Below are 22,506 nucleotides of genomic sequence, written 5' to 3'. Positions count from 1 at the left end.
TATCTGTTATTTTCCCGCAGGCCGTTAGCCTGTTGTGTTTCCGTTAACGCTTTATTCTTACCATGAAAAAGATCCGCTGTCTGTTAAGTCACTTATCTTGGCTCTGCGCCGCCACATCATGATTAGCAGGGACAAAATTAACTTGCAAAGGAAAGCTCATGAAAAAGCTATATCAGTCCAGATTGTGTTGTGGTGGCTTCACAGATTTCAAAATATGCAGAGTGAAGTGAATAACGTTGTTTTCTTATTACAATAGCGCCTGTTAAAGCATGGAAGATATTAGGCAGCAAGTGAACAATCAGCGTGATGTGCTGGACGGTGGAAGAATAGCCAGGCATTAAGCTCCGATGGCCAGATTGAGATGGCCCGATGCCTGGGTCCGAATGCCAGGTCTTGTTCTTGGTGTGGGTAGTAGTAAATACCAAATGCTGCCTAGGGCCAGGTTTACGTGACAGTGTTTCAAGTGAAAACGCATCTTTCTCGAATTTTTTTCCTTTTCTGTGTCCTAAAAGATTAGTGTTTATGCTGCAACATTATTAAAACAGTGTCCGTTTATTACAGAAACATCAGACTGATGGGTCACTGATTACTGAAGGCAAGTTAGTCCGAATCCCAAAGATTATTGCCACATAAACCCTTTGAAAGCCCCACACAGAAACCATCAGATCTGAGCCGTCGAAGTTCGCCTGCTTTGACAACATTTTGATTTATATCCTGTTGACATCTGTGTGGTTCACCTGATGGCACTGGGATGCATGAGACAGCAGGGGGGCTCTGGAGAGTTCAGCCAGGGAATCCAGGGTCGGGCATTCATGTGGACGTTACCTTGACACGTACCCTCTCCGTAGGCGCTGCTCATACACCCTCTCCGTGGCAGCAGTATTCCCCGTTGACCTCTTTCGGGAGGGTAATGCACCCTGCCACACTACAGAAATTGTTCAGGGACATGACAAAGAGTTCAAGGTGTCGACTCGGCCTCTAAATTCCCCTGAACTCAATTTGATGGAGCCTCTGTGGGATGTGCACGGAAAACAAGTGTGTTGTGTGATACCTCAGGACGACCTCCGAGGTCCTGCGGAGTCCAGGCCTCAGCGAGCGAGAGCCCATTTCATTCCAGGAAGGGGCTGAAAAATATTCGACATGTGGCTGTGATGTTGGTCTGTGTGTGTTGTGACTTGCTGGTTTATAAATCATTAGTAAAGCTTGAACACTTCAGCAAAAAAAAAAAAAACACATTCATTAGCTGCAACTTAGCTCCTGCCACCAATTATTGTAAATATTAATTAAGATCTCAGCTTCTGTTAAAGCCCACACACACACACACACACACACACACACACACGCTCTCTTTTAGGCCCCATTTAAAAAACTGTTTCAAATGGAAACACATCTTTTTGGCATCTTCGTTTCAGAATAGTTTCGCTGTTACAAAGCAACTTTTTGAAAATGATGATCATTTACAGAAACATTGAAAATAATGCAGTTTTCATGCGAAGCCACAAATGCGAAGCTGTTTGTTTTTGTAATCAAAACACACACACACACACACATACACACACGAGGGCAGAGAGAAATGCACTATAAACATTAACAATGGGAGAACACAGGCAGATGGCCAAGTCGGATTGTTGTTATGGTTACTATCAGCTCTACAACTACAAACTACCGAGTCCCAGGAGAACATAAACTGGCAGTCACGACATGTTTCCAGAAAGTGTCGTTTTCACCCGTTTACGTGACGATGGAGCCCTTAGTGTTTTCGGAAAGTTCCACCTTGGGAGAGTTTTCAGTGGCTCCAAGCAACCGACGCCCAAAACACAACGCAAGTTTTCTGTTGTCGTGTAAACAGGGCTTTGCTCGCACACACAAGAGAAGTGTGTGGTTATTGTCATCACCACAACCAACAGTCACTCTCACCAATGCTGACGGCCGCCTCAGAGAGTTTCTCTTGCAGTCATCCTCTCGTGTGCCACACCACTTCCTCTCCCTTTCCAGTGTCACGTCACCAGCGCTCCGACACAAGACGCACACCGTGGCGGTGTTGTCCCAGAGTATCTGCACACAGCTGGGAGGGACCGAGCTGCACTGGGATAAATAAGTAGCTAAATAAATAAAGAATAAGCCTCGCTCTAGGAATTTGTCTCATTGAAGATGAAAAGCATCTGCCTCTCTCTGGCATCTGCTGTGAAAGATATCCCTCCACCGCCAAGGGTTTGGAGCACGGCGAGTAGCCAACTCTATCAGCTCCGCTCACTCTCTCCACCCGGCGACATGAACCAGCGCAACACTGGCGTTCATAAAAATGAGCGTCAAAACAAAGTTGGCAGCCAAGAAAACTTGATGTGAGTTTTGCAGTCATTTAGCAGAGCTAACTTGGGGTATTAGCCGGAGATAAAAAATGGCTTCTCTTCTGCTCAGAGTCGGGGTGTCATTGAGCTCATTGGCACGACGTGCACTCTGTTTGTCTATTCCCTTCTTCGAAAGGCTTCTGCATTTTAACACACTCACTTCTAAAGCTCTTTCTCATCAGCAGCGAAGGTGAAAAGCTTTTCTCATTTGAAATTCTTTTAGCGGCACTTGCGGATTTTTCAGGGAGGAGCACGGCACGCTTTGATACGATCACAGCTTGAACTTTCACTGACGATAGATGGTGTTGACTGTACGTGATGTTTGGAAATTCCTTGGATGCAAGGTGTGTGTGGGAGTGGGTGTGTGTTCAGAATCTGAAATTATTTTAGCAGACACGAGAGCCTGGAGGCGAGTTTCTGTAAGTGACAAACGGTGATGAAGAGTTAGCTGTCAGTGATACCTGTCTCCGTCTGGGCCCAGGTGGAGCCGCGGTCCCAACATAACACTCTTTCACACGCTCCGCCATGAATGTTTCTTTTCTCCTCTTTGCCAAATGACTTGTCAGAAGAGGTTAAAGCTGAGCTCAGAAGAAGAAAATTTTGCTTTGGTAAGGCGCCTGCCTAACCCAGTGTTTTCCTTTTCTCGTTCAACAAAGACGGTGGTCGAAAAGGTGCTCGGTGTGTGCGTTCTTCTCTTTTTCCACCCCGCATTGAAATAGCCACATGAGTAATGGGCTGCTCAACACCTCCACAGACTTAAGAAGGGTTTTTTTTTCTCTCTCCCTCCACGAGATACTGGAGGCATTGTGTCCCCGTGACACTCTAACTTATTTAGCCGAGCTGAATAGAGTAAAGCTGACCGGCCACCCAGCGAGCCTCCAGATATTCCACATTGTGAGCGCCTCCTCCTTTCCCTGCGCACAAACATCAGCAATCACTATTGTTCAGTCACAACTGTAAACTGGGCAGGGAGAGATCGAGGCGGTAAAGTCTGCACTTCAATTCCAATCGGCCTCTTGTAAAAAATCTTTGTACAGGAATCACTGCAGAAGTAGGCTTACTGCTTTCCAACTTTTCCAACTTTTCTCATTTCAGTTTTTCTATTCTGAAGTCCTCTGGAGATCCTGCTTTAATTTCATCAAGAGAGAGATATCTATCCTTACCATATTGTGGACTCCTTTTACAGCATTATGATTACTCATCACAGATGGCCATAGGCAAGAGAGTCAGGATAAGAAATTCAGTTAGCTCAATTTATGAGGATACACAGTTGCATTGTTTGTAACAGCATTAGACAGTGAAACTCCAGGCTGTAACAAACTTAAGGTCATATATCTAAAACCTAATCAGTTGGCCTAGTAATTTCCTACGCTAGATCTAATTCTGGAAATGACAAAGCATGCAGGGCTTCTTTTCATCCTCCTCCTGTTGAAGGTGACGGAGCAGGGCACTCTGTTTTACTGCTCTGGTTAATTATGGTTAATTTGTGGCCCACCTGCCGCCGCTGTGTTGACCGGTCACGTCTCCCTCGGGGCGTGTCGAGCGTTAAATGTTTACGTTTTGCAGGCGTGTTGTCGTTCGCCAGGATGACTTCACTCTGCCTGATTTGAAACCATCTGGAAGACACGCTTTCAATTTCCTAATGGGGAACATTAAGTGGGTGGTAGTCCTGTGGGACGGCTGCTCAGGAGGTCCTCTGGGGTTTCTTTTACTGATCCCCATTGTGAGAGAGTGACTGAGACGCATAAGCCCGACCTCCCATTTGTTGTTGTATTCCCCCCCCCCCTGCAATAATTTCCCTCTGTCAAGCTGCTCTGCATTTACTCCCTCTCTCTTCTGCAGTGTGAGTTCTTGTCTCGGATTCACCTCGCTTGTGTTTACTCCACCTCGAGCACGATTTGTTGTGGGTATTAGGTGCTTGTTGATCGCGACCAAAGATCTCGAGTGTTGTACGCCGGTTGTTTTCTCACAAGTATACAAAGTTTTCCCGTCTCTTCTGACTCCGCTGCGCGACTTGTTTTTGATATTCCTGCCTTACTGTGTGATTATGCTCAGTCAAATACATGCAAATGTATAGTGAGCCTGAATACTAATGCTGGTGCTCCCTGTTCTGCTTGTGTTTGCTCTCCCAGGTGTTAGTCTTTGATCCTGTCAGAGTGGGACGTGTCTAGCAGGGGACCGAGGAGGAAGCAGTGCCAACCTCCAACATGGTGCCTAATATTCACCCGGCGGCGCCCCTCCGGCCCAGAGGGGCGTTGCTCTTCCTGCTTCTGCTCAGCTGCACGGTGTTCTCCTCTCTGGCAGACAGTGAGTAACCCCATTCACCTCTGAACATCCACATCATCCAGGAGTCGTTCACGGCTAACACTCTGGAAATCACACACAGCGGGAAGTGAAATCGCAGATTTTTAAACATAATTTCAAGCGTATCCCTGTATCCCATGATCAGTTGAACGATTGCAGCCCGTCCAAAGACGTTCCCTTCATTTAAAATGAGTGTGGCACGTAAGGCCCTCGAGCCAAAACCTAGTATTCTGCACTAATATTCAAACATTTCTCTTGAAAAATCAATCGTTTAATACGACAGCCTCTTTGTAAGAATCTTGTTAAATTATGGTTTGTGTGTATGTGACAGGAATTGAGCATATTTACCAAGTCTTATTGGAATAAAATGTCAAACTTTAGGATTACATTTCATGAAAACACAAACCTCCAAAGCTGAGTTGTCAAACATAAGGCACACAACACAACACTCGACACCCGAGCTGAGATATCAGCTTCGTAAAGCCACAGGTTTGTAAAAACGTATATTTTTTGCACCAGGAGGTTTCAGTAAAATTGGCTTCATGTTGAGATTGTAATCATTTTTGATCATAATTGTTTTCAGCAATTAAGACATTTTAAATTTTCAAAGAAAAAAACTCAGATTTTAAATTTAAAGGTTGTTTTGGCTCTTCTTCACTAGTCTGTCTCACACAACGTGAAATTGGATTGCACAGTATGTGGCCCCTGAACTCAAACATGTTTGACATCTCTGGTTTAAAAGGATTGGGTTGGATGGAAGACACGTCCTCGTTGAGCAGGACTTGAAGGAAGCATGCTGTAGAGCACGGAGCTTTATTTAAAATAGATTACAGATTCCATTTACATTTCATGTCTTCATTGTATGGAAGGAAACAGAAATAGCTGCTTGTCTGGTGCACACGCCCGACTATAGAGGGCTTTAACATCTGAACTAAAAATAGGCTGAACAATGCGGGCGGTGGAGATCCATCGGCCTCTGTGCCCGCTTGTCAATCTGAATGACACTTTTGGCTTGAAGGAGGCACATTTCGTTCCTGCACCTTCGGGTCTCTCGGGGGGGGGGGGGGGGGGGGGCCAGGAGGAATTGCCCTGCCGGGGACGGGGTCAGGGACAGAATTAATTCAACACATGACCTCACCTATAGTGGCTGTCACAGGGTCACTGTAATTCAATTATAGTCCAACCCCTCCCAGCTCGCCCAGCCGAACACGCCAACTGCTTCGTCCTCTCAAACATGCATTGAAGAGCACTCCTTTCCTCGTAGCCTTTGCCTTCTCTCGCCCGGCGCCGTGTTATCATCTCCATCCCTCACAGTTGCCGACTTTTGCGCGGTATCATGATGGCACTGACCTTGGGAGAAAAGTTTTGCAGTCCTGTCTTTTTTCTTGCGGTCTGGCACGACTTTCTTCGCTCTGCTTGTAATTTGATCGGAGCAATCGAAGCCCGACTCGAGCAGGAATGCTTAAGTAAGAAAATCAACATGTGCCGCACTGCACTGAGTCCATCCTGTCAACCTGACCGAAAACGGGGGATTAAAAATAAACCGGCCTTGAACGATAGCTGCAGAATATAAATATGATGAGTAGCTGATGATTAATAATCTGAAGGAATTAATTTCTGTTTGATCTCTGAATAATTGGCACACTCCACTACTTGACAAAGGAAATGAGAGCTGTAATATGTGTTGTGTTTACCGGCTGTTTCCTGTCATGTTGTGTTTGGTACCTCTGCTCTTCGATGTCTGCATTTTAATTGCCACTGAGGGAATAAACAGAAATAATTCCATTTCTATACATCATAAGAAAAAGGTAACGTCAAGAGCATCCAGGAAGCAACAGTATAACTTAAATATGCTAATTTTTTTTTTCAGATGGTTGCAGCTCAGACTTTGTCAGAGCCTTAATTAGTAAGCTTAGTGTTTTTTTTTTTTTCCGCAAATATAAAGAACAAAGGAAAATGGCAGGCTTCAAGGATATTTTCTGCAATTGTTGTCTTTAGTTTATGCCTGCATGAAATATTTACCATACATTCGTCATCTTTCCATGGGCATGTCGAACTTCGATCAGTGAGTTCACAGCTTGTGTACATTCAGCGCCTGTGTTCTTTGAATTACTGTCTCCTCTGGGGTGTAATTGCCAAAGTCTCTAATTTCAGAGATCACATCCTTTAAAAAGCACAGAGCCAACCGTTTTAATTACCAGCCACCAGAGTTTTAACACACCCAAATAGCGATATACTGTACATCCATGAGAGGCACAAGAAAAGAAAAAAAAGATCATCTTAAATGGTGAAACATAACATGACTGTGAGAGCGGCCTGGCTCTGGTGTGGGGTTAATCTGTGCTTGTAGCTTAATGTAAGCACACATAGGAGCAGGCCCAGAACTGCTATTATCCCCACTGTAAAGCAAACAGACGTAGAATTAAAATAAGACAGTCAAGGGGGCAAAAATAACACCTACCACTAATGGCAGGGTTGTGCATGTTTGGTGCCTGTAATTTGCATGAACCTTAGTTATGTGAACTTGATAGTTCTGGTTTGGATTTCCTGTATTACAGGGCAGACGGCAGACAGATATTATGGGCGGGGTGCCTGGCAAGTTTCTGATTACATGGCTCGAGTCTGGTGTCCTTGTCTCCCCCTTCAAAAAAAAAAAAAAAAAAAAAACGCTGCGCAGGCAAGCAACCACAGGTAGCCGACATGTGCGAGCAGCTTTCAGCGTCGCCTTCAAAAAGCTGCAGCCTGTCGGTGGTGCTTACGTTGAACAGGCTGTTGTCATACTGTTTGCTGTGATTGTACAATTCATCATGTTTTAGCAGCACAATCGACTACAAGAACTCTCCAGCAACACTCAACGCGCGCGATGGCGGCATGACATCATTCATCTTATATCATCATCGAGTGGGCGCACAATACGGCGTGATTACTCTGAGTGCTGATCACAGACGTCTCATTGATCCCTCCGGGAGCCCAACCTAATCAACTCGCTCCCTCCACAGCCTCTTAGTACACAATGGGCCGGCGGCCCACAAGGTCAGCCTCAAAGTCACGCATACCCAGCACTTAAATGTAATGGTTATCTTTTTGTAGTGCTGTCATTGTGAGTTATTTCATTGGCTTTAATAAGGTTTTGATATACGTCTCCCCTCTCTTTCGTCGCACGTTATAATCTCAGGTAGCTTTTCATGTTGAGGGCCACCATGACCACCGAGGCCCCCTTTTGTAGCTGAGCTCACTTTCACTCCCAGCAGCTGGAAGATTACAGACACTATAATTTACTTAATACATGGACGGTGGCTTCTTTTCTTACGTAAAACTACTGCTTCATGCAAATTCATGCTGTCTTTGTTTGTGATCTTGAACGTGACACAGATAGATTGCCTTCGGTTTATCAGTTCTCTGAGAAATGTATCTAGTAATTTAATTCGTTTGTCTGATGCTCTCTTGTGCAGTACAAACACTGTCAACACAAATTTACCTCCGTCAGTCATGTTATAGGAGAGCTTACAACAGTTTCAAAGTGAAAACACATCATTTTTGCATTTTCCTTTCAGAAAAATTTCACGTTTATGTTTCAAACATAATGTCTGTCTACACGGAAACTCCGTTATTACCGTCAGCTCTCAAATTACCGACTGCCAGGAGAATATGAGAAAAAAAATGCTGTTGTGTGAAACGCAGCCTTTGATTATCAAACCTGCCACTTATGAACACAGAAGAAAAATCTTGACGGACGTGGTCTGCTGATCTGAAACCTCCTGGAGCTGAGTGATGCACCGCAAGGGCCAGAGTGTTCTGGAGATGGGTGGCCAGATGGGGGGGTGGTGGGCCCGGGTAAAGGAGGGGGGGGGGGGGGCGGCTGGAGATTGGATTGTATTTTTAAGTGTCCATATGGTCACCCAGTTCAAAATCTGACAAGGGCAGAAATTGATTCTTTTTTAATTAAAAGTAACCATATCCACCTTGGAGAGCCACTCGGAGAGTAATGCAGTTAGTACACAGCTGTGGTCCACAGACATCAGCCAGGGAGAGGGACGGGGGGAGAGAGAGAGAGAGAGAGAGAGAGGAGAGAGGGAGGTGGACAGAGAGCCAAACAATAGCAAATGCGCTGTGAGGATGCCTGAGCAGAACGCCGCATTGTGCGAGAACAATGTCTGCGAGATAAAGGTGTTGAAGAAGCGTGTTTCTGGAGGTTGAAGAGATTTGACGGGAAGTTGTTTTCATAAGCCGGTGCCACCGTGTCAGGATGGAGGGAGGTGAGGGTCATCCGAGGTTAATGATGTGAGATTAATAGTTTAATTAGGAAGCTCAATAGCAGGGCCAGAGGCAGTCACCCAGACTCTCCTCTGTGTCCTGGTTTCGGCAGAGCCACCGAGAGACGGGCGGGGACGGCCGGTGTCCTTCCAGGAAAGGAGAGATGGAGGGAAAAGATATGTTTCCATGCCTTTATTGACAGAAGAAACCCCGCGTTCTTTCCGTCCGTAATTAGTTTTAGTCGTTACAGTTTGAGCTCTTTCACTGAATTAAAATAATCTGCTATTACTGGAAAGTCGTGAGCTCATGTCAGTCTAATTTAGGTTGAGAGATATAGTGGGAGGAATATTGGAGGAATCAAAGGATGCCCGTTCAGCTATTTTGGCACATCCTGGGTATTCATTAGGAATTAAGGTGTTAGAAATTCAAGACGGCCAAGAAAGAATTGGACATAATCAACTAATTTGCCGACATGCTGCCATACGCCTGGGTGCTGTTTACTTTTGGAACAGCCTCCAAGGTGCATTCAAGAGACATTTAACTCAACCCACGCAGCCTGGTGGACACACAAGACTACGGCGCGACTGGATCTCACGCGGGAACCGTTTCTTTGGCAAATGGCCGCCCTGCATGTTTGCACCTTCGTAGCCAGAATTTCTTGGTGGTTTAATGTGCCTACTGTAACATAATTTAATTTCCCCCCCCCTGTTTTGGCTGGTGGAGAGCTGAATTACTTAAGACCTCCAGGCTGAGTGGGTGAGGAGATGAGAACAATGGCGGGGGCTCTTCCTGGTCTCGGAGGGCAGGCTAATCTGAGGGAGGCAAATTAATGAGGTTAGTGGGGTCGCAGGGGGGTATGTTGTGATGGATGATGAGCTAACCCCCAGAAGGGGTCTGTGGAGGAGCTGGGAGCCATGGCAGCAGCTGAGACCCCCCCCCCACAACCCAGCAGCACCTCCAGGGATCACTTAACACACTTAACATTTTCCCTGCGTCGCTCTATTAATGCCAGGGTGGGAGCCAAGGTTGGACTTTACCTCGCAGCGTCGACAGACCCCCGAATTTCCTTTGCCGCTCCCTGAGCAACTTTAGAGTCCGCTTTGGATTTCCATCACAAAGACGCCACGCATTACGCTTATTATATATTCAAGCGGCATTCGAAATGTACTCTTCCCTCCTCGCATTTTGTTTTGCAGCGCGATCGTCCCCGGGTTGGCACCCACACAGACATTTAAATGCAACGGAGGGTGGCGGGGGAGGGGGAGTTAAAGTTCACGATGGTGCAAAATGACGACATTTGAATGAATAAACCGAGTGAACATCTGAGGTGATGTTGCCCCGGGCTGGAGCAGACGAGCCGTGCAGTTCAGTCGAGGCATTAGAAGGCTTGTCATGTAGGTTAGGGCCACAGACATAAAGAGCGCGCTCTCCGGAGTCCGGGAATCACTCTGAATGCTACGCTTCATTGTCCGCACCGTGTGTTGGTCTCTACATCAGGCTTTTTAAGATAATAACACGGTGAGCACCGGAGAATGGAAACCGTAAAACACACATTACAGCTTTTCCGTGTTTTATAACAGCCGAGCTGAAGCGGCGACAACCACAACAATGGTTTTATCTTAAGAAAGCGTAATAAGGGAATTATAGTGGAGTGCCTGTCGTTATCTGAAATCTGCGACGACTTTCCCTAAAGGAATTTTTGCGGGTTGGCAGAAGTCATGGAGCGTGAGTCATCGTTGACTAGATCTAGCATTGGCGCCAGTTTAAATACCTCAGGTAATTCAACACCTCAGACGGTCGTAGATGGCGGCGGCGCTCACATTCTCGCCATCGGAGCGTACAATCGGCACATGTAGTTTTTAAACAGCAGCTTTGAATGTCCACTCCAACAATCAATCAGGATTTTTCTTTTGTCTTCTTCTTTTCTTTTCTTTTTTTTTTTTTTTCTTCAAATGTCATACACTGACTGACAGCCCAGAGGAGAGAGAGCAGACGAGAGAGATGCCTCCCTCGTTCATAATCGGCTTGAGAAGATGAAAGCCATTACATTAATGTTGCTCACACTGGGAAGAGAGGAGTGAAGGGTAATTGCACTTAGAGTTCTTTTTCTTCTCCACTGTCTTGAATAATTCAGAGAAGGCTGGAAGGCCTGATAGAAAGGCAGTCTTTGTGGTCCGTGGGGTTTTCAAAGTTTGATGTTTTTTCTCCTTTCTTCCCTCTTCTATAGGTTGAGACATTTTGTCTTTAAGTACAGTATCTAAGTAACAGCGAATCGCATCAGTCACTTAAGTCCCGATAATGCTCACGGAGCGCCATCAATCTTCAGCTGCTACACTATCGTTCGGAGAGAGGGAGAAAAAAAAGTTTCTCTTCTCTGCTTTATCATAAGCGAACGCTGCGTGAAGCGACTATAAATGAGACGGAGGGAGTGAAGCAGTGGGCAGAAACTATGGAAACACTTTCAGGTGGTTTTTGAGGGCCAGACTTAATGTCTTCTCTGTGTGAGGTGATGGTTTGAGCCGCCACCATTTTAATTAACCGGTAGATGTCAGCGAGGACGAGAATATGACGTTACTGGCATCAATTAGTATTTAATTCTATCAGTTAACCAGTTCTATGGAATGAAAAGAAAAATCAAAATGTTTAAAGACTTCTGCTCCTCAAGTTTAGCACAAATTATAGTATATATATTAATACATAATGTGTAAAATTATGTTTTGTCTGGAGGTTATTTCAGTGTTAATTGATGCTTCAAGGATGACATTACCACTTCAGCTTTTTTATTAGAACTTTACTCGTTCGCAGCAGAAAAGAAATCAGCTCGACCTGGGAAGCCTTGACAAAGAGAAGCGTTTCCGTGAAACACGCAAGACAATGCTCCTTGGCGTTTAGCTGTGAAACAGAAGTGCAGATAGCAAACGTGATGTTTATTAGTTTAAACAAACAGCCTGAAGTGCAGTTGACTTTATCGGGGTAAATAACTTGCAGGGGAGGCAGCTTTATATGGAATTAATTGCAAACAAGTTGCCTGCTAATGTCCTGAAAAGGCCTTAATGGAAGTATTCCATTAAAACAACCCGTGCTGATGCCATCAGACAAATTTCCACTAAGTGTTGCCTCATGAAAATGATAACTTGCTAATCCATTATTAATAAGAATTAATGGTTTTCTCTCTGCCGTGCGCATATCGATCCCTGATACTCTACACTACAGAGGAGCTCTCATTGGGCACTCTGGCAGGCTTGGGAATACACTAATTGTTAGCCACACAAGTGCCATTTACGCGACTCTCCCTGCTGTCTCTGCATCTATTACAAAGCCTTGCTCTGAGGCGCTCCACCAACAGCGAAGACAAAACTGTGCACAGGTTCAGGAAAGCAACCAAATCGGACGACGCGGCGCAGCCAGTCATCTGCACACTCATATGATATTACCGTAACGCTGCTTTGTGTTATGACGGAGCAGTAATATATGCATATTAATAATTTAAGAATCCATTTCCTCCTGAAAGAGCACTTCTGTTGGAGTCTAAACTTCACATCCATTTACTTTGTGATGTGCCTGGCTATGTTGTTTACCGTACAGGTATTGATAGGTGTGCCTGATCACCACCGCTGATCACCCATTCTAACAAATGTGTGTGTGTGTGTGTGTGTGTGTGTGTGTGTGTCCTGTGAGAACTGCAGCACTGCCTCTCAGCCCTCCTGTGAACCCGGACCTCACAGACACTCCTGCAGGCGGCGGGTTAAGTGAGCGGAGCTGTGTAATCCCCCTCCTCACACGGAGCAATCAGCTGCCTTTGGGCTCCTCGGCGATCTATACACAGTTGTCAATAAACCTTCATGTGGGGTCACATTCAAATTCTACAATTCTGCATGTTTGCGATCGTCACCGAATCACTGCACCACTGCCAAAGTGCTAAATGCTGTGAATTACACCTATTAAGTGCTTCCAGATCGCGCTGGCCTCTTGTATTAAGTTTTTGAGGCTTTAAAAGGGTTTGCATTCATTTCCCTAATGACCTTGCCATTTGTTTGATAATGTGGTTAATATCTATCAGGATGTGTGGCAGCGTACAAGAACCAGCCATTAGTCTCACAGAATAAGAGAAGGAAAATTGAGGCTTTTTCCACTCGTGTGTGTTGTGCTTTTTGCTTTGATTAATTCATTTATTCCATTCATTAGTTATAACATGAAAGGCTTTTTGCTCCAGTAGGAAAAAATGTGTTTGTTTCTTGTTACCACCACCAGCGCCGGCGCTGTTTGTGTACAGCTCTTTTGCATGTAGATCACTTTTTAGATCTTTCTGGAGGTAATTAAGCAGCAATTCCAAGTGATTGAGCAGTGATCTCGATATGTTTATCTTGCTTTGATTTTGAATAAGTTAACCAAGTTTACTGTTTTGTAATTAGACAGTTGCTCCAAAATGTGGTAAATACGGGGTAATTATGAGCCAAATAAAACCCTCAACCTTCTTTTTGCACAGAAAACGAGGCCTGACACTTGCGACAGCACTTTCTGTTGCTAAGGGAGCTCACGCTAAGGCCTTGTCAGGATGGAAGTTGTGGATGTGACGTATCAAAGTGCAGAAAAAGTGCAGCTCAAAGTGTGCACAGAGAGGCTGAGAGGAGGATTTGCATAGGTAGGCTTACGTGTTTTCCACCTCGTCCCCTGCCATTGTTTTCATGTGACAACTGCCTGACAGCCGGGAAAATGGGACACGGGCGAGGAGAGAGGGAAAAAAAAAAAAAGAAGAAGTCTGGATTCTGTCTCTCTAAGAAAAGAACTGACAAACCCAACAGTTTGATATCCTCACCCGGCAGTGGAGGCTCAGTGATGGAGGAGCACAAACCAGGCGAATGCTGCTGCTGCTGCTGCTGCTGCTGCTGCTGCTGGCCTTTAGTTGCTATTAACCCCGTCTGAAAGCCGGGGCTTCAGGGTCACTACGGACCCTTTTTTGAGATTTGGTGATTGAATGCTCGGTGAGATCTGGATTAGTGACGGACAGCTCCGAATTCGCTCTAGTTTAGCCGTTAAGACACAGGTCAGCTATCGAACTTTTAGCGTCTTTAAGGAGATTAATGTTTTTCTGTTTTATCCCCGAAATCCTTATGATTTCGAAGATCTCCTGACTTAAATGTTTGTGGCACCGCGTCGTTTAATTTGAGGCGTGTGCGGAGAAGTGTTTTAATGCCGCCTGATCCTCCACGTGCGCAGCAGAGCGAAAAGCCCTCACGTCAGTTTGAGGGCGAGCCGGCGGACAGATGTTTGCAGCGACTCTTGGAAGTCACATCGCCGACGATAATCAGGTCTGGAGGATTCCAGCTCGCCGCCCGTGCACGCACTCATGCATGCCTGAGCATACGCTCTGGATGGTCATCGGGTTAAGTTCGTTAGCGCGGCTCTCCCGCTGCCACCTGCACGTGAGTCACTGTAGACGGAGGATGAATCTGGAAGCAGCAGGACGAAACTCTCAGACAAATGTCAGGTGGCTTTGCGGGGCCGTGTCGGGGTCTCGGGTCACGGTCCAACCACTGGAACTGCTGGATTACTGTAGATTTCAAAGCACGCAAAACCGCCACAGAACATTTCCTTTGCCTGTCATTGCGAGCTGATTGTGATTGTTTTTAAATGACCGAATTAGCTTTAATCTGTTACGCTCATTAGACGGTTATACGGCAGGTACGTGCTCCGAGAGCTCATCTGATAATTGGAGGGTGAAATAATATCAGATTGCTACTTGAATTTTGCAGTTTAAAGTTGTGGAAGATGGTATCTCTGTGCGGATAGAACAGTCTGAAGGTATCAGCCTCTGTGTGTTTGCAAGCACGACTGCACTGCCGTTATCTTAATTCTGCTCTGGCAGCCAGGCTTGTCTGATACTCTGTTAAGACAACTTGAGGATCGCATATTCCCACATTAAACATCTCATTTATCTACTCTGCACATGTTGTGTAAACCAACAGTTTTTTTTTTTCTTCTTCATAAGACATCAGTCCCTTTGTTGCGTCTCACCAGATGTTAATGTGATTGGCTGCCGCCTGTTGTGTTTGTCCTTCTTTACATTTACTTAATTAAATCCATTGAATTGGTTGGTTGCAGGTAGTCCAGTGTCTCTGACTGAAAACCGGCGGAGAGGGATTCTTGTGAAGATGAGTTTTGTCTGGAAAGCTTCAGAGAGCTTTGTGCCGGCAGCCCGACGTACGAGGCCTGCATCGGGGAGAATCCGAAGCAAACGGAGCAATGCTAACCTGCACTGCCGAGCCACATTATAGGAAATTAAACAACATCTCGGTCTGATGTTTATTAGATTTAGATGAGTCAATTCATCATTTCACGTTAAAAGACTTTACGCCTGTGCAGTTCATGTTCAGACGCTGCGAAATGATGTGAAAATTAGGACTATTTTTAGTCGAATTAGTCTGTAATGAATTCAGAATTTGGATTAATTTCACATGAAAGAGATTAGTTGACTCGACCGAAACTCCCATATGATGCTCTCCAGCGCTATAGCTCCACTCTCCTTCCATCGTGCACAAACCGGCTCACATCAAAGCTTAGAGCATACATCTGCTGCACTTCGCCGCCCGCAGCCTTGCAGTATTCATGTTATTGTATATTTTGCTGTATTGCTTGAAGAAAGCCGCTGTGTGGATATGTCCTCGAGCAAGGACAGCCAGCTCCACCTCTCTTCTCTCCAGCCTGGCTGGAGCAGTGCGGGCTGATAGAACCGGTGGACTCCAACAATGTGCGATAAAGGCTCCATCAATATCTGAAAGAGGTGCAGTGTTATGCTAACTAGAAAATGACCCCCCCACCTCCTCCTGCCCCCGCATCGTCTTCCACCGGTGTTATATTAGAAAACATAAAAAAAAGAGAGAGAGCGAAGAATGGTGGCAGCCATTGCTGGATTTTCCCCAGCGTGTGCTCAGCGAGGGAAGGCTGGCGTCTCCTCTGTGTACACAGCGTAATGATTTACCCCTTTGTGGCTGTCTCCATGGGGCAGTCTGCTCGTCTGCGGTTTAGGTGTTCCCCACCTCCCTCTTTAATGACTCTGGAGATGAAACACGAGCCGGTGGAGCCGGTAATAAGAACACGGTGTCACGTTGCCGAGACCCGGATTATGCACATCTGAGGCTGTAAATAAAGCGTGAAGCAAGGCGGCGGCGGCAGCTCGGAGCCGAGATGCGCCCGTTGCAGCGACGGGCCGTCAGTGAACAGACACAGTGCTCGCTTCCAACCCTAGAGGCAAACGAGGGGAACTGCACTCTCTCTTATTTCAGAAGGTTTCAAAACAGTGAGCCACATGTTAAGAACAACACGTTTATCATGTAAACATAGCCATAATCTACAGGCAGGTTTTCAGTGCAACAAACAACTCCCACGGTCCGTTTGATCTGCAGGAATTAGTCGGTGTCCTTGAAGAATTAAACAGAAAAAAATGTCAGACCGGGACTTTTTTTTTTTTTTTTTCCATCATTTATCTGAAGAACCTTGTCTCTCAGTTTTTATCCCGGCATTGAAAGAGATCTGTCATTGCAGCAACCCTTACATGAAATCAAGCAGACTGGTTACCTTGTTAAGAGTTTGTTTTGGTGCCTCATCTGCCAGAGGTGGGCTATTGAATGCAAAACAGCCTGATTAGAGTGTCACTTTGGTGGGCGATGAGCCAAAAAAGACTGTCTTGTTTAAAACCCTGCGTCAAAAAGTCCAGAAGTGATACAGTGACAGCCACACACACACACACACACACACACACACACACACACACACACACACACACACACTGAAAAACCTCTCTGTGGGTTGTTTCCCAGTTGTCTTTTGTGAATAGAAAGTGATACCCACAGATAACCAAGTTGTGCATGCTGATGTGGCGGCGCCTCGCACGTCACCTCCACCTCTCCGCCTCCCTTTGTTCTCCCTCGCCTCTTTTGTTTCCTCACCTATCAGTAACTTGTTCTCCCTTTTGTCCGCTCCTCTCCTCAGGCTTGCCAAGTTTCGTCAAATCCCCCGAGGACCAGACGGGCATCTCGGGCGGGGTCGCCTCGTTTGTGTGCCAAGCCACCGGGGAGCCCAAACCCAGGATCACCTGGATGAAGAAAGGCAAGAAAGTCAGCTCGCAGCGCTTTGAGGTGGGCAATATGAGACACACGCACACACACACACACACACAAACACACACACACACACACACACACACACACACACACACACACACACAAAGGCAGTCATAATCCCGCCTGGCACAAACATGACACACGTGACAGAAACAACAGAGGTGGGCGTTGTGCGGTTGTTTTCGTGAGACGGGACGCATCCGCACGTGCTCGCACGCTCTCGCCGTTCACACAAATCACACACAAACACACACACACACACACACACACTCCCTGAGCACAGAAAATGAATGGCCCTGTTATTGAGCATCACACCAACTCTTCTCTTCTCCGAGTGAAACCAGACAGGCCTCCCTTCTCTTTAATCTCTCTCCATCTTGATTTATATAGTCCGCTTCATCTCCTTCCATCTTTTCACACCCTCATCCTGCCCCTTCTGTTGCTTCGCCGCACCATCTCTGTCCACGCTCACCCTTGATGTATTACTTGATGTACTTCCCCTCCATCTTTTGAACCCGTGTGAACAGAAGAGAATGCCTTTAGGTGGGATGTCTGCCCCGTCTCACCTTCTGGAACATAACGGTGTTGTTTTTGCACCCACGGCCGGCACATCTGAAGATCACTGTTGTGCTGTTCAGGCGTGACTTTAATATCGCTTTCCGCAAACGTCACCAGTGCAGCTCATATTTCACTGGACATTCTCGTTTGTTTGGTCCTTTGTTGCTACAATGAAGTGATGAAACTTTGAAGGAGAGCATGCTTCTGAGAAAGTATCAAAGCAGCAAAACCGGCAAATATTCTGTGTTTTCCTCTGTCAAGTCAAAAATACAAAAATCAACAAGAACTGTAATCTGCAAGCAGAAGTGGATTTTTTTTTTTTTTTTTTTTTTTTTTTTTTTTGTAACGTCTGGGGAAAAATGAAAACGAGGTCCCTAAAAATAAGAAGCCTTGCCTTTGTGGCTCTCGCAGGTGATTGAATTCGACGACGGTTCGGGCTCCGTGCTGCGGATCCAGCCGCTGCGCACACACAGAGACGAGGCCATTTACGAGTGCACCGCCGCTAACAGCGCTGGCGAGATCAACACCAGCGCCAAGCTCACAGTGCTTGAAGGTAAGATAAGTTTCTTTTTCCACTCCGGCTCCTTCTTCATCTTGCTTTCACTCTTCTTTTTTTTTTTTTTTTTTTTTGAACTCTTCTCCTTTTCCTGGTGCTATTTTTTTTTTCCTTTCTTCTTTTTATTCCAGTGCATCCCTGAACAAACACCAGCATATGCTTTGTAATTCATACAAACTCGTGTTGGAATTGGCTGGATTTCTGTTATTTCTTGTTTTTTGGCAGATCTACACTGGTTGAAGATATAAGAAATAAAAGAATTTCAGCAAGTAAAATCAGAAATGTGGTTAGAGTTGAAGAAAATTCCGGGCTTTAATGCTTTCTACTTTGCTCAGTGAGTCAGTCGGCCTTGTCTGAATCCTCTGCCATACCCTGTCAGAGAAAATAAGATAACTGTGACTCAAAGCTGCACATACGCAGGCACCAGCCCTGCTTTTAGGGTCACTTGCATGATTGAATGCGATGCAGTACAAGAGCTCAGCCTGAAATGTTACCTTTACATCCTGTTAAAAATGTGTTCCTAATGTCGTTTTTCAACCGAGCCGGGCCGATAATGTGAAATTTGTCAAATGCCAAAGTGTGACAGACTGCGACCTGTTTCAAAAACGGGCTTAGCGTGCAAGTTTCAGTGTGAAACTGGATTATTATTCAGCCCGTCTCATGTACGTTAGCCTCAGTCGTCAGTCTTACACAGTCCACATTAACACCGACTCAGGCTCCGACCTGAACCAGCGACGACCTTTCTAATTATCTGAACTGGGCAGAAGTGCACCTAACTCAGTGTTTATGCGTGAATCTCCACTAATCCTCGGAACTGTGAGGAAACGGCGCTTGATGAAGATGTGAACAGTCTTGGGATGTTGCAGGGGAAACCCTCCACGCCAGCTTAACCCCCGGGGAGACCTCCTCCTCCGCCGTACGGCTAACGTATGTGATTCAGATAGACAGAGGCTTTGCACCTCGCCCTGCGCGCTCTTCCATACCGCTGAGCTGTGAGCATCAGTGTCCCCTTTAATTGACTGCAATTTTGTCGTTTGGATGCTCGTCACTGCAGGAGTTTTTCATTTGAAAAACAAAAAAGAAAAGAAATCTCCGCAGCCAGCCAGAGCGAGGATTAAAGTGCTCCATAGCCATTACACTGGCATTAAAGCAGATCTCTTCTCATTCAAATGTTTGAATCCCGTCTTCCTTCCACCCACCCTGCCGTTTCTCCCATTTCTCCCTTTTCTCCTCTGTCCATGCTGATTTGGTGATGCCATCCACTGGGCTTGCGTAATCTTCCCAAAGGGACTTTCATGAGTGCAGAGAGAGCTTCTTTCTCTTTGCCACTCTTTTTGCACTGGATGATGGAGGACGCTGTTGCTGGCACAAACAAACATCTTTAACGTGACGCTCACATGAATGAGGCCCCATTTACACAACACCGCTTCAAGTGAAGACATGTCGTCTCTATGTTTTCATTTCAGAAGAGTTTAGAGCTCTGAATCTGGCGGTAGTCGTATCCATCAGTTCACGTGTGTTAAACGCAGCATCTTTAATAACATTACCGGAGCTGAGTACATTATTTTTTGAAGTATCTAATGTCACCGCTCCTCAGGGTTGTTTTTCTTGGTCAGTATTAATCTCAGCGACATGAAAGTTGCTGGTATTGACATCAGCACAAGTCTCCGCCTCCGTGTTGTGTTGATCCGCTTCCAGCTCGTGTTTTCGGTCTCACAAAGCCCGAGGACGGCCGCTCTCAGCCTACAAGCCCTGGCAGGCCTCTTCACGTTACCTGCTCACAGTAAAATGGCAGCGCGCCAAAGTAAACAAGTAGTAGGTGAAATCGGAGTGCGCGTCAAATCTCTGGCAAGCAAAGCAGTGGTGGATCTTTATATCGGAGGATGGGCTCCTGCAGGATGGTTCCAGGCTGTTTTCTAAGTGTCGGATTGTCTGCGAACAAAAGAGCCTCAACCTCCAAGCACCGTTAAAAAGACTCATTCAGCTCATTCATTCACTGACGTTCAAGAAAGAACCCCAGTAGCTTTTTTCAAGGTATTTACGTACAAAAACATGAAAGTGTGTATTCACCACAGGACGTTATGGCTACTCTGGATTTCTCACACTCAAGGTCAGCATCAAACCAACGCATCCCAAAGAGGGAGACATGTACAAAAGGACCTTTTAATCTATTACAACACAACTATTAATAACAACAAGTGATGTAAAAATGGCCAGTAATGTTTTCAGTTTTCCTTTTTTCAGTGAGACAATGCCCATTACTTATTGCCGATGAACAGGAAATTTGATCGATTATCTTAATTACATTTTAGTCTCATAAGTTGCTACATAACTAAAGTGCATTAAAAATATCTATTTGAAACATAACTTCATCCAGTATTGTAATGATACATAAATAAAACAGCATTTCTTGGAAATAAGTTGCTTTTGGAGGTTTTTCAGCAGCTCATTTATTCAAAAATAGCTCTAGTCGATGAGATGGTTTTCATATTCATTTATTGATGATGCATATTCAGCAACACACTCTTTGTTTTATTATTATCAATTTGTTGGCTCTATTACATTCAACATGTATAAAAATGATGACCATTATTGGTTATCATGATATTGGCCATTGTATTACTACATTACTACGTTACTAGTTATTCCACTATTGTTTGCAAAGTCATTTATATCAGCAGTGTAATCCAGGCTTGAGTTGTAACAGAAGGGCAAAACTACAATTTATCTTGATGAAATATAGTTTAGAACTCAGGGTTTTGAGTAGGACATAATACAATGAATGTATTGAGGAAAAATAATCACAGAGACACAGAGTCAGTGCAATGGTTGTAAACCAGCAATAGCAGATTCCAAATATCTAAAAGTAAAAACACATTCTATTTAATCCACTTTAACACTTTAACAATTGAAGTACAGACACGTGAAAAATCCCAATGTCCCATCTCTGCTGTTGTGGTGTTTTTACCCTTTACTGCTGGAGAGGATCGTCATCCAGATTAAAATGTACATAGTAATAATGATACTCATGATTCAGACATGAATTTGCTGGATGCGGCTTACTGAGCCATGATAGTGTGCTACTCAGCATTTATTAGTGTGCATCGAATTGCAAAAAAGTTCCAGAATTAGAGGGGGAAAAAAATTTTGTTTAACTCCATGGAACTTTTTATTTAGTCTGTCAACATTGTTCTGTTTTACTTAACGCGCTGGCAAAGGGCCGGAGAGGAGCAGAACCGCGCTTCATGTTTAATCAGTATAAGTCGACCAGAACCCCGAGGATGAACTAGACTTAGAGCGCCTTCAAACATGCACGCAAACTAACAAGCACGCACACAGTCGTGCATATTAATGGACACAAACACACTGGGCACAAACACACACACACACACACACACACACAGCCTCACGGAGCGCTGACGTCAACCCGGCTCTATTTTTAGACTATTGTTTGTAGCCGAGTGATACATCAAGTTCATATCAGCAGCTCGGCGTAAGAAAACACTGGGGCAGCACCAAGCAGATGGAGACTAATGATCCTCCTCCTTAATGGGCCACGGCTAGCCCGAAGGTGCGAGAATTCGGTGTCACAGAGGAGGGTAGCATGTTTACGTCTTGGACCAAATGAGAAAATCTGGAGGAAGTGACCGGGAGACCCGCCGAGCCTGTACAGGACTCGCAAAGCTGCACGCTGAGTGTGAGAGACGGTACTGGAAAAACGCTGAACAGCATGTCGTGTCTCGGTCAACATTAAGCAAATTAAAAAAAAAAAAAAAAAAAACTGGTATGTGTAAAGAAAAAGGTTTGGTTTTGCATTCCGAAGCACATGTGACTTTACATCCACATGAAGTTGTCATAATGGATTGGGCGCCCCCATCCAGAGAGGCAGCGAGAACGGTGAAGTCATTATAGCACTAAGTCGATCTGGATTATAGGTTTTAGCAGAGCAAAGGAAGGTCGAGCATTAATTATGATTATTTCATATACTGGCTCTTTATTTTGTTATGCCAATCCTGCAAAATATGGATTATGACAGTCACACCAGTTCAGCATTACACGTGCTGGCAGGGCTCTTGAGGGAAAGGCTGCAGTGTGTGAAGAGAAGCGCCCGGGTTCAGGAGCGCACGGCTCTGTCTGCATCGCCACCGAGGCTTTGAACTGCAGTTCAACAGGTCAGCGTTTCGTCTGTGCCAGCAGCTTCTTAGATAACGCCGGAAGACTTTGTTGAAATGTGCGTTTTGGGTGTCCGTTTGCACGGCCATTGTCTCCAGTGAATGAAAGCTGCTAATGAAGAAGAATGTCCGTCCATCCGTCATCATCCGAGCTTCATCCAGTCAATGGCTGCAGGGCGCCGGAGCCCATCCCG

At 45.4% G+C, this 22,506-nt stretch overlaps 1 protein-coding gene across 20 annotated transcripts in view; it reads left to right on the top strand.

Moving 5' to 3' along the window:
• Positions 1–22,506, top strand: part of ptprfb (protein tyrosine phosphatase receptor type Fb) — a 177,321-nt gene that overhangs the window by 59,249 nt on the left and 95,566 nt on the right. For all 20 annotated transcript variants that reach the window (XM_030115536.1, XM_030115534.1, XM_030115540.1 and 17 more), the window contains 3 exons: positions 4,481–4,655; positions 16,896–17,041; positions 17,996–18,137. In XM_030115536.1, the coding sequence (XP_029971396.1) occupies positions 4,556–4,655; positions 16,896–17,041; positions 17,996–18,137 (388 nt within the window). In that variant the 5' untranslated portion in view covers positions 4,481–4,555. The remainder of the gene's footprint in view (positions 1–4,480; positions 4,656–16,895; positions 17,042–17,995; positions 18,138–22,506) is intronic.

The sequence above is a fragment of the Salarias fasciatus genome, chromosome 18, assembly GCF_902148845.1.
Source record: "Salarias fasciatus chromosome 18, fSalaFa1.1, whole genome shotgun sequence".
NCBI classification, from domain to species: domain Eukaryota; kingdom Metazoa; phylum Chordata; class Actinopteri; order Blenniiformes; family Blenniidae; genus Salarias; species Salarias fasciatus.
Note: the sequence above shows the minus strand (reverse complement) of the source record. Positions and strands in the feature narration are given on the sequence as shown.